The sequence below is a fragment of the Erinaceus europaeus genome, chromosome 9 (assembly GCF_950295315.1).
Source record: "Erinaceus europaeus chromosome 9, mEriEur2.1, whole genome shotgun sequence".
Classification (NCBI taxonomy): Eukaryota; Metazoa; Chordata; class Mammalia; order Eulipotyphla; family Erinaceidae; genus Erinaceus; species Erinaceus europaeus.
In genome coordinates, this window is record NC_080170.1 from 7,815,194 (window position 1) to 7,830,639 (window position 15,446).

General features: G+C 58.1%; 2 protein-coding genes across 3 annotated transcripts in view; one reads left to right on the forward strand and one right to left on the reverse strand.

Annotated features, from left to right (window-relative positions):
- The window catches only part of NEURL1B (neuralized E3 ubiquitin protein ligase 1B), a 28,255-nt gene extending 16,979 nt beyond the window's left edge, over positions 1 to 11,276 (forward strand). Inside the window, exons 3-5 of one of the 2 annotated variants that reach the window (XM_060197164.1) lie at positions 4,252 to 4,983; positions 6,370 to 6,492; positions 7,217 to 11,276. In XM_060197164.1, the coding sequence (XP_060053147.1) occupies positions 4,252 to 4,983; positions 6,370 to 6,492; positions 7,217 to 7,458 (1,097 nt within the window). In that variant the 3' untranslated portion in view covers positions 7,459 to 11,276. Of the gene's footprint in view, positions 1 to 4,251; positions 4,984 to 6,369; positions 6,493 to 6,980; positions 7,188 to 7,216 lie in introns of those variants that run through there. The other variant, XM_060197165.1, reaches the window with a different exon arrangement.
- Positions 1 to 15,446, reverse strand: part of SH3PXD2B (SH3 and PX domains 2B) — a 358,044-nt gene that overhangs the window by 142,571 nt on the left and 200,027 nt on the right. The gene's annotated exons all lie outside the window — the stretch shown is intronic.

Consider the following 15,446-nt stretch of genomic DNA (forward strand, 5'->3'; position numbering starts at 1 on the left):
CCTAACCAGTTTACTCACCAACTGGTTCACCTGTCCATTCGTGCCTTTACTCTGAGCTCAGCTGCTCACTCACTCATTCACTCACTCACTCACTCACACATCTGCTATCTCTCATTCACTCAGCAGCCAGGTTTGTGCCCCAATCTCCCACTCTCTCCAGGGCCCAGGAAGTGACACTCAGATTCAGGGTCTCCACTGAGGGCTCCCGGGAGGCAGACAGGCAGGGCTGGGCCCGGGCCTGTCAGAGCCTGGCCCTTCTCTTGAAACCTTCATTTCAAACAGAGCTAGTGTTGGCATAGTGTGGAAGTCACCGTTTGAGAGGGCAGGATTCAGTGGTGTTCAGCTGGCAGCTAGATAAGTCTGCATCAGCCCTGAGGGAAGCCGTGGTCCCTTTAAGCTATCTCTCTCCCTTCTCCCTCCCTTGGCACCTCTACCTCTGTGCCCCACCCACTTTCTGTCTGAGATCTTTCCTAATCCGGCCTGGGATTCTAGGGAAAGAAGGGAGCAAGTTTCTCAGGGGTCTGGGTACAGCCTTTCATGCACAGATGCCTGGTTTGTGAGTTTTGTAGTGTATACACACTAGTCCAGAAGCCCAGTGAGTTCCCTGCCCCCTCCCCGGAAGCAGCCACTTCCCACCCTCAACAAGTAATGCCGAAGTCTATCCCAGAGTCTCCTGGGAGTAGAGGGGCCTGGAGGATGCAACTGGTTTGGTGGCTCTGTCACAGCACGTTTCTAAGATTTACTTGAGTTACTGCCCTGTTCACTGACCTGTTATTTCTCTTTTATTGCTGAGTAGTATTCCATTCCAGTTGCTGGGCAGATCTGAATAACTGGGCTCCTTCTGGCTTTACAGCCCTGCATCTTGAGGTAGAATTGGTGTGGGCTCCCCATAGGTACAGATGTCCCTTCATCCCCGCCCCACCCCAAGAAGGAAGAACAGGGGCTGGGAGTGACCTGGCCCCTCCCTCCATTGCCAACTGTGTAGCTCTGAGCAGGTGACAGAACGCCTCTCTGACCTAGTTTCTTCTTCTGTAAAATGGGTCCTCGTGTCCCAGGATAGTTGGTAGGGGTGACGTGAGTTGGTATTTGTGTGCTAGGTAGAGTGCAGCCCCTCCAGAAATCACAGCTGAGAAAGCAGAATCGGCTCATGGCACCTGCAGCTCCCAGCTCACCTCTGAGCTCCCAGCTCAGGCCCAGCAGACCAGAGTTATTACCTGCCCTCCCGGCAGGGCTGCACCTGGGCGCGCTAATGGTGTGTCTGCGCACACACATGCGCACTTTTTTTTTTTTATTGCCACCAGAGTTATCTCTGGGACTCGGTGTCTGTATGATGAATCCATTGTTCCTGGCAGCCATCTTTCTTCCTTTCTTTCTTTCTTTCTTTCTTTCTTTCTTTCTTTCTTTTTTTCTCTACCTCTAGGGTTATCATGCCTGCACCACGAATCCACTGCTCTTGGAGGCTATCTCCCCTTTTTGGTTGCCCTTATATATATATATATCATTGTTGTGGTTATTGTTGTCATTGTTATTGGATAGAACACAGTGAAATGGAGAGAGGAGGGGAAGACAGAGGAGGAGAGAAAGACAGACACCTGCAGGCCTGCTTCACCACTTGTGAAGCGACCCCCCTGCAGGTGGGGAGCCAGGGGTCTCAAACCTAGATCCTTACACCGGAGCCCCAGTCCTTGTGCTTCGTGCCATGTGCGGCTTAACCCAGTGCGCTACCATCCGACCCCCTCAGCCATTTTTCTCTTTTTTTTTTTCATTTGATAGAATAGCTAGAAATTGAGAAGAGCAGGGGGAGAAAGATGCCTGCAGACCTTCACAGCTTGCAAGGCATCCCCCCTGCAGATGGGGAGCTGGGGCTTGGACCTAGGTTCTCACACATGGCGACGTGTGCTCGACTGGGTGCACCACTTCTTGGCCTCCCTGCTCTCGGTTTATTTCCTTTACCCTGGAAGCTTTGTCTCTTTCAGCTCCAGGAAGTGCAGGTTTCTACTCCTCCTGCTCCCACATTCACACAGCCAAGAAGCTTCAAGAAGCCGCCCCTGGATAGCCATGCCCTGGGGGCGGGGGCAGAGTCCACGGGGACATCAGGGTATAGGAGCTGGAGCAGCTCAGTCCCCGTGTGCAGTTAGCAGAAGCACCCAGCACAGCACCCAGGCCCAAGGGGAAGGAGCACTGGGAGGAGGAGTTTCCCTCTGGGTCCCAGGGAAACTTCACTTCCTGCTTCATACCTTGCTCCTTTTTTGTATAGGTATATTAAGGGCTTGTGTTGCTTTATACGCAGGTAGGGCACTGAAGCTTTCTCCCCTTCTGAAGGTTGTCAGAGGCTGAGGAAGCTTCTGGAATGTGAGCCAGGCTCAGTGTTTGTTCCCTTCCCGGGGGTGGGGGGGTGGGGGGGTAGTGAGTGAACATTGGTTACACTTGGGAGAAGGGACTATGGGTGATCCTCCCACCCCAGTTCACACACACACAGATTTCATCAGCAACGATAAAGTCACAGTAAAACCAGGACCCAGTCTAAACAGGCGTGGTTCTGCTTGGCTGAGTCTGGGAAGCAGGTACCCTTGCTATTGTTCTCAGGCCAGGGGACTAAGAGCTGGTTCCTACAGAAACTCTCAGCTATGGGGCTTCAGCATAGAAGATTCTAGAGCGGGGACCCGTGAAACCTGAAAGCCAGTAAGTGAAGTCGGCACTTGGAGGAGGCCGTCACAGCAAGAGAGAACACAGGGGGACTCAGCTATGGCAGGAGGTCAGGAAATCACACTTCCCAGTGTGAGCACATTCTGCTCTGTCCTTACTCAAAAAATAATAGTAAGTCGAGATTCAGATAGAGCTAGCCCCCCCTCCCCATTTGATCCAGTCGCCCCAGAGGCTCCCTCCCCACTATGGGGCGCACTGTCCTGGCCCTAGAACCTGAACACAGCCTGTGTCTCAGGCAGGAGACCGGGTCCTTCGGTCTCACCTGGTCCCTTCTCCTGGCCTCTCTGTCCTGGCTCTGCACCTCCTGCAAGGGGGTTCAGTGGCAGCAGAGAACCTGCATCTGTGCGACCAGACTGTGGGGGGGGGGGTGCTTGGAGCCCCCACAACAGGGTAACTTCACCCCTTTTAAATAAAGAATCCAAGCCCCGGGGAGGGAGGGGGCATGCCGAGAGCTCCTGAGTGTGTAGGTGCCTCTGTGTTTGCTTAGCTGGGCAGTGCCTGGCCTTGTGGTCCCTGGGGAAGCGGGGAGAAGCCCCTTTCCCAGGCTGCGCCCTGTGGGGGTGGCCCCCTGGCACCTCAGGTGCTTTGGACCCCTGTAATCGCCCCAGGGGACAGCTTGCTCCCACGTGCAGCCCCTGACCTCTGCTGAAGGATGGGACGGGGTGGGGGCACCCTGAGGCTCCAGGACTGTCACCCACTCCCTTCAGAGGGCCGCTTCGCCACCACACTGCTATCATTATTTCCTGGTCACAAGTCAATCCACGGGGGGAAAAAAAAACAAACCGGAAAGGAGTGCCCACCGCCTCCAGGCAGCCCCCACTGTCAGAGTCAGACCCTATACCCAGTTGTGGGGGTCCTTAGGTGGGTCCAGCCTGGGGTGGCAGCATCGGGGGTGCACAGGTGGGGGGGGCGGTGCTGGGTCGCCGGGTGGGGGTGCAGGGGTGGTGCTGGGAGTGGGATCCTGCGGCCCAGGCCAGGCTGGCAGCATCGGGGGTGCACGGGTGTGTGTGGGGGGACGGTGCCGGGTCGCCGGGTGGGGGTCCAGGGGTGGTGTTAGGAGTGGGGTCCTGAGGCCCAGGGCAGGCTGGCAGCAATGGGGGTGCACAGGTGCGGGGTCGGTTGGGGGCGGGGTGCTGGGTCGCCGGGTGGCGGTCCAAGGGTGGTGCTAGGAGTGGAGTCCTGCGGCCCAGGCCAGGCTGGCAGCATCAGGGGTGCACAGGTGGGGGGGGGGGGGATGGGACGGTGCTGGGGGCGGGGTGCCAGGTCGCCGGGTGGCGGTCCAAGGGTGGTGTTAGGAGTGGGGTCCTGCGGCCCAGGCCAGGCTGGCAGCACCGGGGGTGCACGGGTGTGTGTGGGGGGACGGTGCCGGGTCGCCGGGTGGGGGTGCAGGGGTGGTGCTAGGAGTGGGGTCCTGCGGCTCAGGCCAGGCTGGCAGCATCGGGGGTGCACAGGTGGGGGGGGGATGGGACGGTGCCGGGTCGCCGGGTGGGGGTCCCGGGGCGCCGTGCAGCCGGCAGCCCGCGACCCCGCGCCCGTGCCCCGCAGAGAGCGCCTTCGCCGACACGCTGCCGCCCGCGCGCCCCGGCCAGCCCCGCCTGAGCGCCTGCCCGCCGCCCGGCAGCCACGACATCGCCAACCTGGACAACGACGCGCTCGAGAGCCACGGCGGCGTGGCGGCCAAGCTGGGGCGGCTGACCCTCGGCCGCCCCGCCGGCGCCCCCGCCGGCGCCCCCGCCCCCGCGCCCGGCCCCGCCCCCGCCGCCCCCGCGCCCGCCCGTCCGCGCCCCGCGTCGTCCCCGCCCGCGCTGCTGGACGCCGAGCTGCGCTTCCACTGCACGCGCGGCCCCGACGTGAGCCTGTCGGCCGACCGGCGCCTGGCCCTGGCGCGCCCCGACGGCGGCCGCACGCTGGTGTTCTGCGAGCGCCCCCTGCGGCCCGGCGAGAGCCTGTGCGTGCAGCTCGGCCGGCCGGGGCTGGCGGCGCCCGGGGCTCTGGCCTTCGGCATCACGTCGTGCGACCCGGGCGGCCTGCGCCCCGCCGAGCTGCCGGCCGACCCCGACGCGCTGCTCGACCGCAAGGAGTACTGGGTGGTGGCGCGCGCCGGGCCCGTGCCCAGCGGCGGCGACGCGCTCAGCTTCACGCTGCGGCCCGGCGGCGACGTGCTGCTCGGCGTCAACGGCCGCCCGCGGGGCCGCCTGCTCTGCGTGGACACCACGCGGGCGCTCTGGGCCTTCTTCGCCGTGCGCGGGGGCGCCGCGGGCCAGCTGCGCCTGCTGGGTGAGTGCGCATGCGCGGGGCGGACGGGCGGGGGCGACCCCCGGGGGCGGGCGCGCTGGCTGCTAGGTGCCCCCTCCGCCTCCCCCGGCCCCCGGAGGCTACGGCTCCCCCCCTGAGCTCTCCGGGATGCACGTCCTGCCTGTGCCAAGTCCCCCACCTGTGCCTCTTGCCTGAACCCACCCCCAGCACGTCCTACCTGAACCCCGCCATGCACTTCCTACCTGACCACCCCTCTGGGATACGCGTCCTACCTGTGCCAAGACCCCACCTGTGCCTCTTGCCCGAACCCCACCCCCAGCATGTCTTACCTGAACCCCCGCCATGCACTTCCTACCTGACCACCCCTCTGGGATACGCGTCCTGCCTGTGCCAAGACCCCACCTGTGCCTCTTGCCTGAACCCCACCCCCAGCACGTCCTACCTACCTGAACCCCCGCCATGCACTTCCTACCTGACCACGCCTCTGGGATACACGTCCTGCCTGTGCCCCTCTCCCCCCCCCCCCACCTTTCTTTCCTGAATCCCTCACCCCCAGCATGTCCTACCCGACCCACCAGGACACACTTCCTACCTGACCACCCCTCTGGGATACACGTCCTGCCTGTGCCAAGTCCCCCACCTGTGCCTTTCCTGAACCCCCCCAACCCAGAATGTCCTACCTGACACCCCCCAGGATGACGCAGGATGAACACCCCTTCTGAACGCATGACCTGGGCCCCCTCCCTATGCAGTTTCTACCTCACTCCCCCCACCACACACAAACACAGGCCTTCCCTGTCTGTGTCACCTAGTATGCCTTCCCCCTCACTCCCCCCCCCACACAAACTCACGCCTTCCCTGCCTGTGTCACCTTGTATGCCTCCCCCCTCACTCCCTCCTGCACTACTCCCTGCAGGTGCCAGAGGATGTCATCCCTGAACCGCACTGTGCAAACCACCACATCCCCCTGCCCTGCCCTCCCCGCCCCAGTGTCACCACCCTGGCCTGACCCTGAGGACCCGCATACTGAAGTCCCACTTCAGTCCCTCCCCACCCCACAGGGTCAGGGCCCCTCGTCCCTGGGTGCTCAGAGCTGTGTCTCTGTCTGCTGCCCAGACCAGCCGGAATGCAGCAGCGTCTGCAGGGAACCCCAGGCCTCATGCAGGCACCACACTGCTGAGCCTCCTCCCCGGCCTGCTTTTATTCTGTCTTGTCTTTAAGGGGTTGGGGGTGTGGGGAGCACCATCCCTGCTGTTCCGTTGGTGTTGGATGTGGCGTTCCCAGGTGCTGGGGCGGAGCCCAGGGCTTCAAGCATAGAAGTGGGGTGGAGGGGGAGGGAGTGGGAGCCCGGTGGGCAGCAGAGCCAGGCCCACTCCCAGTGCCCCTGACGAGTCCCTCTCCCCCCAGGAACCCTGCAGGCCAGCCCTGCCACCTCTCCCTCTGGGTCCCTCAGTGGCTCCCAGGATGACAGCGATTCCGACATGGCCCTCAGTGTGAACCACTCGTCCTCTGCCTCAGAGTCATCCCTAGGTAAGGACTGCTGACTGGGACACCCTCCCCCCCAAACCAACCTGGCTCCCTCAGGGCTGCCCACCACCTTCCTGGTCTGAGCAGAGCAACCCCTCTCCCCAGCCTTCTCCTTCCTATCTGGGCATTGGTGGGAGGGACAGAAAAAATCCAGAAGTGACCTCCCAAAGAGAGAGACCAGTGCTTGATGTCTGAATCTATTGGAGCAAGGGGGGGGAGGAGAGGTGCCCCCCCACCCCGTCACCCCTCCAGGGCTTACCAGCCCGAGGCAGTGCCCTCCTGGAACCTTACTCTCTTAATTTCTCTAATGCAGCACCATGCAGAGAATCAAGAGCCCACCCCCATATGCCTGACCACACTCAGTCTCCCCAGCCCAGCTTTTTAATTCTGTACTCTTGGTGAGACAGACAGACAGGCAGGCACACAGAGGAGAGAGGAGAGACAGGCAGTAAGCCCTGCCGTCCATAGAGTTTCCTTGGTGCTGTTCATAGAGCTCCCATTTGACCCTGGGGATTGAACTCCTCACCCATGGAGCCACCACCGGCCCTTGGAACCCCTTTCAAGTTCTTCCGCCTAAGCTGTGCTCAGCTCCAGCTTGTGGTGGTGCTGGGGATGTTTGGAACCTGCGGCCTCCCACTGCCAGTCTGCTGCCAGCTGTCACCAAGCCCCTCCCGGCTCCAGCCCCCTCTCTGAAAGTCTGTCATCGGGTCTCTCTCCCTCCCTGCAGTGACGGCCCCCAGCTCCCCACTGAGCCCCCCAGTGTCCCCCGTGTTCGCCCCGGAGCCGGCTGGCAGCAGGAGCAGTGAATGCACGGTGTGCTTTGACGGCGAGGTGGACACGGTCATCTACACGTGCGGCCACATGTGTCTGTGTCACGGCTGCGGCCAGCGGCTCAAGCGGCAGCCCCGCGCCTGCTGTCCCATCTGCCGGCGACCGCTCAAGGATGTCATCAAGATCTACCGCCCTTAGCCCGGCTCAGCCTTGGCGGGAGGGAGCAGCGGACCTTGCCGAAGCTCCCACCTGGGCTCAGGGTGGCCAGCTATCTAAGAGACAGGGCCTCTGGGGGCACATGCCCGGGCGAGGGGTGCTCCCAGCTCCCAAGTGCTTTGCCCCCCAAAAGGCCACCCCCAGAACAAGCTCAGGAATGGCCTGGCGGGCCACCCCGTCCATCAGGGACCTCGCAGCTGGGAAACAGCGACTGTGTGCAATGCTTTCTGCTGGGAAGGGGGAGGGGAGAGAGAGTGTGTGTGTGCAGGGCTCCGGGCTCTGGCCAGTGCTTCTCCACAGACACCGCTGGCCTAATGCAGAGTGAGCCGAGGGGGCTGTGACCTTGCTGGTCTTGAAAGTAGGCGATCTGCAGCCCATGAGGAGGGCTGCTCTTGGGAGGGGAGGGCTGGGCCAGCTTGTGGTTTAAAGCTCCCAGTTGCCATCCAAGGGGAACCGAAAAGCCTGCTTGGCTTGGCTTTGGTACTCAGCGGGGTAGAACTCCCCAGCAATGTGGACTCCCTACCCCCTACCACACCCCCACCCCATCCAGACGGCCTCTTCCTCAGCACAGTACACCTTAACCTTGGGCTCCAGATGCTTCTAGTGGTCTCCCCGCTCTGAGTCTGTGAGGAGAAGAAGAATCATGTTTGATCTCCCTGGAAGCAAGTGACCCCCCTCTCCCACTCCAGGGACCCCTCTGAGGCTCGGATAAATGAGGAGGAACCAGGGCCGTGGGACCAGTCTTCATTCCAATTTGTAGCTTAGCTCCTCATACTGGCCACACTGAAGGGAACTGCTCGTGGAGATGTTAACTGTATAACAGCTGACACCTTCCCTGACCTGGTGACTCTCAGCATCCTGGCCCTAAGCCCCACTGCTCCCACCCCTGCCCTGCCTGGTCCTCTCTGCAGACCCAGGGTCACATTCTCCTGTCTTCTGGGCCCTGTCCTGCCTCCTCTGCTCAGGCACAGGCAGTGTCTTTTTTTTTTTTTCTTTATTAGGGGATTAATGTTTTACAGACATACTGTGTCGTTAGGGACATCCCTAAGCTGTTTCTCAGTCCCCAGTCTGCCCAGGAAGAGAGCCACTCCAGATCTCTCAGAGAAGACCAACAGAATGTTCTAGAAAGCCAAAACACCTTAAAGAGAGCAAGTGTCGCTCTTCTTCCTAGTCCATTCATCTGCTGGGAGAGGCAGGGTGAGGAGAACGTGCTGGAGGCTTGTAGGCCACATAACAAAGACTCACTGCGCGCCCTGGACTCCAGAGCCCAAGCTTTGTCCCCTGAGACTGTTGGTCTTTGCCCACGTGTCCTTCTGGAGCTTGGCCCAGCTGCTGCTTCTCTGGCCAGAGGTGGTCCTGGTGTTTTGGTCCCCGTCTCAACTCCAGATTCTCACTTCTCCCCCCTGCAGGACCCCCTGGTGGATTCTTCTCTTCCCTGATAAGTCTGGGGAACAGACCCACATATCATTTTACAGCAGGATCTTTGGGGGAGGCACCCGGAACCCCAACATACTTGGGGAGAGACTTAGTAGATTTGGGTACCTGGCTGAGCCAGCCCTAGGAGCCATCATTACCCCAGAAGCCATGTGTATGTGAGGTCTTGATCGCCCCCTCCCCAGGCCTTTTCCCTGGCTGGACCATAGTCCCAAGCTCAAGAGTCAGCCCCCCCCCCCTTCACCCATGCACTTGCCCTTCCTGACCCACTGCCAGGGTCTTGGCACCACACTGAGAACCAGGGTCCTGGGCCCTGGAGCCAGCCTGTCGTAAGGGAGACCAGGCGCCTGGTGGCCCAGGGAGCTTGCTTGTTCTTGCGGCCTTGTCCCCAGTGGAGAAGCACTTCCTGATACTAGAAACTGATCTACTTGAGGTGCAGAGGAGACCTCATGTTGCTCTCTGTTCTGGCTTGGAGGGGGCAGGCAGGAGGAAGAGACGAGGGGCCCCTCTTGTTTACTCTGCATTACCACGTGCCTTGGTGGTGGGCAAGTGAGGTGCCCCCACGCCTCCGCCCTGCCAGGCCAGGTGAGCACCGTCTCGGGTCAGATCTAAGACACCGCCCGCTGTAAACCGCGTGATCAGAGATGCTGAGGCGGGCAGGTGGTGCCGCGCAGCGTCGCTGGAATATGGTGACCCCACACCGGGCAGGTCAGAGCAAGGAGTCCCGCTAGAGTCAAACCCAGAAGTGGTTGGTGCTGAATCCTGCCCTCCCACTGCCTGGCATCCCACCCCAGAAAGTCCGCCTTTTCTTTTTTGAAACACACCTGCCTCCTGAGATTGCTGGGGCATCTATGCTCATGTGAAGGGGTCTAGCCCTGGAAGAATGTCTCAAAAGTGACCCCATGCCCACCTTCTGGCAGAGCTAAGCAAACTCCTGGGAGCTTAGACCCAACCCCAGGATCTCCTCTCATTCACCTGGACCCTTGTCCCACCACCATCCTGGACCACATGGCCAACAGCCCCCCCCCCGGGCACGACAGAGGGCACCCCCTTTGCTGTGGTTCAGTGTCTCCTGGGTGTCCGGAGAAATGGGCTGATCCAAGTCCAAGCCAGCTCCTTTTCTAGTCCGTTCCCAGAATGAGGGAGTCCTCTGGGACTCGGCCACCTGGGGCAGTTTTTCCGCTCACAGTAAACACTGCCTCGGCCATTTGACCCCCACTGACCCTCAAGGCCCTTGTTGGGCCGGGAGCTGGGAAGGAGCCCACATGGAGAGACAAACAGACCTGCCCCTCCCCAGCCTCTAGCTCACACGTAGTAGGTGCTCGCTCAGCCAGAGTTTTCCTGAGTAAATCAGACGTGTGTACAGAGGGTTAGCAAAACAGCACGACCTACCTACACACAGAGTCATTCAACAAACGTGCTGAGTGCCTGCTAGGATGTCATACCAGGTGAGATGTGTGGGGACAATTCAGTGGTCTCTTTGTCACAGGCTGGTCATAGGAAGCTCCCCTTGCTGGATGCTTCCCCAGACTGCTTTTCTGCCCCAAGCTTCCTGCCTGCCTGGACAGACCTCCCCTGCACACCAGGTGCAACTTGCTGACCACGAGCTTGGGCAGAACCCCCAAGCCCCGCCCCCTCTGACAGTCACCCTCAGGTCCTGCTAGAGAGACATGGAGACAGGGTTCCCTGCTGCTTCAGGCCCTGAAACAGAGGAGTGCCCCCCCCCCCCGTGTGTTGCTGTTTGCACTTGGAGAAGAGGAGGCAGACACACACACACACACACCCCCCACACACACACACACACACTGCCCAGTAGGCATCTGCCCCAGCTCTGGTGGGACTCCAGCCCAACAACACGTGGCCTGCCATTTCTAGGCACAACCTTGTCCTTTTTTTTTTTTTTCCTATGTTTTCCCAATGAGATGACTTGTACAACAATCTGTCTGTGCCTTATGAAAGTGTGTCTGCACTTTTTACAAAATCCTCTTACAAAGCCACTTCACAAGGGAGACTCAGAGTCACGGCCGTCCAGCCATAAGGAGGGGACTGACGCTGTCCGCCGTTATGTTTCCAATGCTGGAGTGAAGCCTGTGCGCCTGCGACCTATGTACAGACCTTTCACAAATGTCTCTCGCTCTTCTTTGTCTGATTCAATACTGTGACCTCTCCAAACAGTCTAATCTTTGGGGACCTGTATAGAGGTTTGAAAACTTGGGGGTGGGAGAGGGTTGGGAGGGCTTTGCACTGGTCCTGTGTGTTGTGTTCTTGTGTGTTATGTTTTGATTTTTTTGTGCCTTTGTATCTGTTTTATATTAATGTATTTTTTCCTGTTTAAAAATGAATACAAATTCGGCTTGTTTTAAAAAGTTTTTTCAGAAGTCTATTTTGAAAGTCTCAGCCCTCCCCCCTCAACCCGCGCGGACACACACATACACACACACACACACACACACACTGCTGGGAGTGGAGGGGTAAAGTCCTGGTTGTTGCCAATTTGGGGAAGACAATTTCTAAAGGAAGTCCAAAGCCTGGACCGTGCTCCAGCCTTCTGCCAAATAACTCCTTTGGAAATGCTATGAGTTCATCCTAACCCAAGATAAACTCCGTGCGTGTGAAAATGTTCCTTGCAGCATATTTCAGAATAGCAAAATGCCCCCAGCAGCCCTCGAGGCCCACAACCAGGGTGTCGAAGCCAGAGCTCTCACTGACAGGTGACAGAAACCCAACTCCAGCCGGCCTCAGGGCCAAGTCAGATGACTGAGAAGTCCAGTGGCAGGATGCACGACTCCACTACACATGCTGTTGGACCCCAAACTGCGGCGGCAAGGCTTCCTCTCAGCCCTCCAAGGTCTTAGCCCCATTTCCGGGCACATTGTCAGACGGCGGCTGCATCAGCCTCGCAGCTTGCCTTTAAATGATGCTGCGTGGACCACAGGCCTCTATCCTTTCTGAACCCGTCAGAGGCCAGGCCCTGATTGGTCATCTTAGACACGTGGTCACTTCCTGGCCCCCAGAGCCCTTTCCTTCCTGAACCAATCACAGAGGGCAGGGAGCTCTCGAGCTCTGAGTGGTCAGACTCTAGAGCACGTGCTTATTTCCTGGCCCAATCACAGAGGCCAGGCTCTAATTGGTCAAAGTCAGGCAGATGCTCACCTAGACCACGAGCCTCTTGAGCCAATCATAGAGAGCAGGGGGTTCCAGGATTCTGATTGGCCAGCACCCAGAGCTCCTGCTCACTGGCAGCCTCTGGTGGGCCTTGGGACTGGGAGTGTGAGGATGATGGAGCCAGGGAGGTGCTTGGTAAGCAGGGAAAACACAGGCTTGGCCAATGGCCTGGCCTGTGAAGCCAGACCCAGCCCTCCCCGGTGCCGCTTGGCCTCCTGGTGCCTCAGTTTCCTCACCTGCACAGCCTGAATAATGAACCCAAGCCGATTTCCAGGCGGGGCTGAGTCACTGCAGGCTGCCGAGGTGCTAGCAGTGCGGATGTGTCGGTTAAAATGGGCTGGGAAACCAAGGTGTGAAAGATGCACGCACAGCTCGTCTGGGAGGGTGCCTGCTTCGCCATGCTTGTGACTCGACTCAGGTTGCGCTAGGGACAGTTTCGGCGTGGCGGCATCTTTCCCTCCCTCTTTCTCTGCAGAAGGAGAGAGGGAGAGGAAGGGGGAGAGAGAGAGAACACAATACACACCAGAGCACCATTCAGCCACATGCAGTGCCCAGGATCAAACTTGGGACTTCACGTTTTTGAAGACCATTGCTCCAGTCACTGTGCCTCCTCCTGGGCCACTGTCTCTCCCTCCTATCTGAAAAGTCCTCCCAGAACAGTGAAACCGAGGTGATAACTCCAAAATGCACACACACTCAGATTTCTTGGAGGAAAAACAAACAAAAATCAACCAACCCTTCCCCTCCCCCCCCCCTTCCCAGATGGTAGTGAAAAGCAGCAAAGGCAGCTATGGGGACTGCCTAGCGATTGCATCTGGGGTGAATTCCCCTCCCACTGTGCTTTTTCCAAATTTGTCAAGTCGTACTTTTTATTTAAATTGGAGAGACTTGGAGAAGCCATCTGCCGTCTCTGGATAGCAGGACAGGCCCAGCAGGCCCTTGCTGGAATTCTTCAGGAATTCCCAGGTTGCTTATGGGCAAAGGGGGGGAGTGGTTAAAAACAGATTTAGTCACAGTGGAGATATGGAGCCTGGGATTCTTTCTTTTTTTGTTAATTTATTTTTAACTTATAAAATGAAAAATAACAATGGGATAAGACAGGTACAATTCCACACAGTTCTCACCACCAGAGTTCAGTATCCCATCCTCCCCCTTGAAAGCCTTCCTATTCTTTTTTTTAAAAGATTTTATTTATTTATTTATGTAGTTATGAGAAAGATAAGAGGAGAGTGAGTGAGAGAGAAAGAATCAAGCATCACCCTGGTACATGTGCTTCTGGGGACTTAACTTGGGACCTCATGCTTGAGATTCCAATGCTTTATCCATTATGCCACCTCCCAGATCACAGCTTTCCTATTCTTTATCTCTCTGGGAGCATAGACCCAGGATCATTATGGGGTGCAGAAGTTAGGAGGTCTGGCGTCTGCAATTGCTTCTCCGAGGGCCTGGGTTTCTAATGGAGGTCAGGCCAGTGTGACCAGTTTGCTTGGGCGGACCCAAGTCAGGCTGCAGGGCTGTGTGGAGGGGGGCACTGCAGTGGACAGGGAGAAGGTTAGAGTCGCTCAGCCTGGTAACTCTAAGCAGGGGATAAGAAAAATGAAAAGCAGCACTAGTCAAGCTAAAGAAACAGTGATTCTTAAAAGCCTTCAGAAGCAGGGGCCCAAGAAGCCTCCTGGGGGAATGTTTGCCGCAAGTTTGGTCTGTGGACCCCTGGGCTCTGCAGCGGGGAGGCCTTTCATGCACTTCACACTCTTTCCTACAGGGGACGCTGTAGGGGCTCTCCTTTGGGCCCCGGGAGGCTGGATTCCATCCTCCCCCCCACACACACACAGTAGGTGTTTCCAATGTGATGGAGGAGGATGGAGTGAACCTTTGGGCTCCTGGGCAAGTCACTCAACCAGCCTGAGCCTCCACTCCTGGGTCTTTGAGGTGACGTGTCAGGAAGTGGCAGCACTCAGGAGAGGACCAGTCACATGCGCACTGCCTGGGCAGCACTCCGGACCCTGCCACCCCATGTCCTCAGCCCCATGCCCGCCCCAAGCTCCTGAGACAACTGCCCCTGTCCCTCACAACCCCCTAGGCCCAAGCCATGCTGTCAACAGCATCTAAGGTGACAGGCACAGGGTCCCCAGGGAGGCTGCATATTCTCCCCTCCCCAGGGCTGCGCATGGCCTCGGCACATGGCCTCCCCATGAACGATGGGCTCAGACCTTGCTGGGCTGGCGCCTGGTCAAGAATGCCTGTGGCCGCCTGACCTCACTCCAGAGGCGGGACCACTGCCGTCTGCTCCCAGGGGCGGCCCGCATTCCGGGGGGGCGTGAGAAGGGCCAGGCCTCTCCAGGCAGAGTCCACAGGGGTCTGCCTGCAGCCTGGCTCTCCCCTCCAGCCTGGACTCCACGGTCAGTGCAGACAGGATGTCAGTACCGGGCCCCCACCTTCTGCCTCAGGCTCCTAGCAGCCTGCCTGTATCACCCCACCTCCATAATCATACTCACTCTTTAGGAAAAAATGATAATGTTTCTGTGTGTGTGTGTGTACATATATATAGAGAGAGCATTTGTTTTACTGTAATTAGAGACATACAGAAACATACACACAGAAACACACCAGAGGCCTGCTCAGTTCTGGGGATTAAACCTGGAACCTCAGGGACTTCAGTGTGAAAGCCTTTTTGCATGGGGGCTGGGAGGTAGTGCAGCTGGTTAAGCGCACATGGTGCAAGACGCAAGGATCCCAGATCCAGCCCCCGGCTCCCCACCTGCAGGGGAGTCGCTTCACAGGCGGTGAAGCAGGTCTGCAGGTGTCTGTCTTTCTTTCCTCCTCTCTGTCTTCCCCTCCTCTCTCAATTTCTCTCTGTCCTATCCAACAACAACGACAGCAATAACAACAACAATAATAACTACAACAACGATAACAAGGGCAACAAAAAGGGAAAAAGTAGTCTCCAGGAGCAGTGGATTTGTATTTCAGGCACCGAACCCCAGCGATAACCCTGGAGGCAAAAGAAAAAAGAAAAAAACTCTAGATATAGGGGCGAGGGAAAATAGCATAATCATTATGCAAACAGACTCTCAGGCTTGAGAATCCCAGATCCCAGGTTCAATCCGCTAAGCCTCTGAGCAGTGCTTTAGCCAAAAAAAAAAAAAGTCTTTTTGCAGAACCACTATGCTGTCTCCACACCAGTCTTGCTCCCCCCCCCCCCCAGAGCACTGCTCAGTTTTGCCTTATGGTATTGCTGGGGACTGAAGCTCTAGCTCCTTTTTAAAGATTTATTTTATGTATTAGATTTAAGAAAAGAGTTTTGCATGAGGCAGCAAGGAGAGACAGAAGCCAGAACACCACTCTGGCACGTGCAGTGCCTGGGGTCGAAC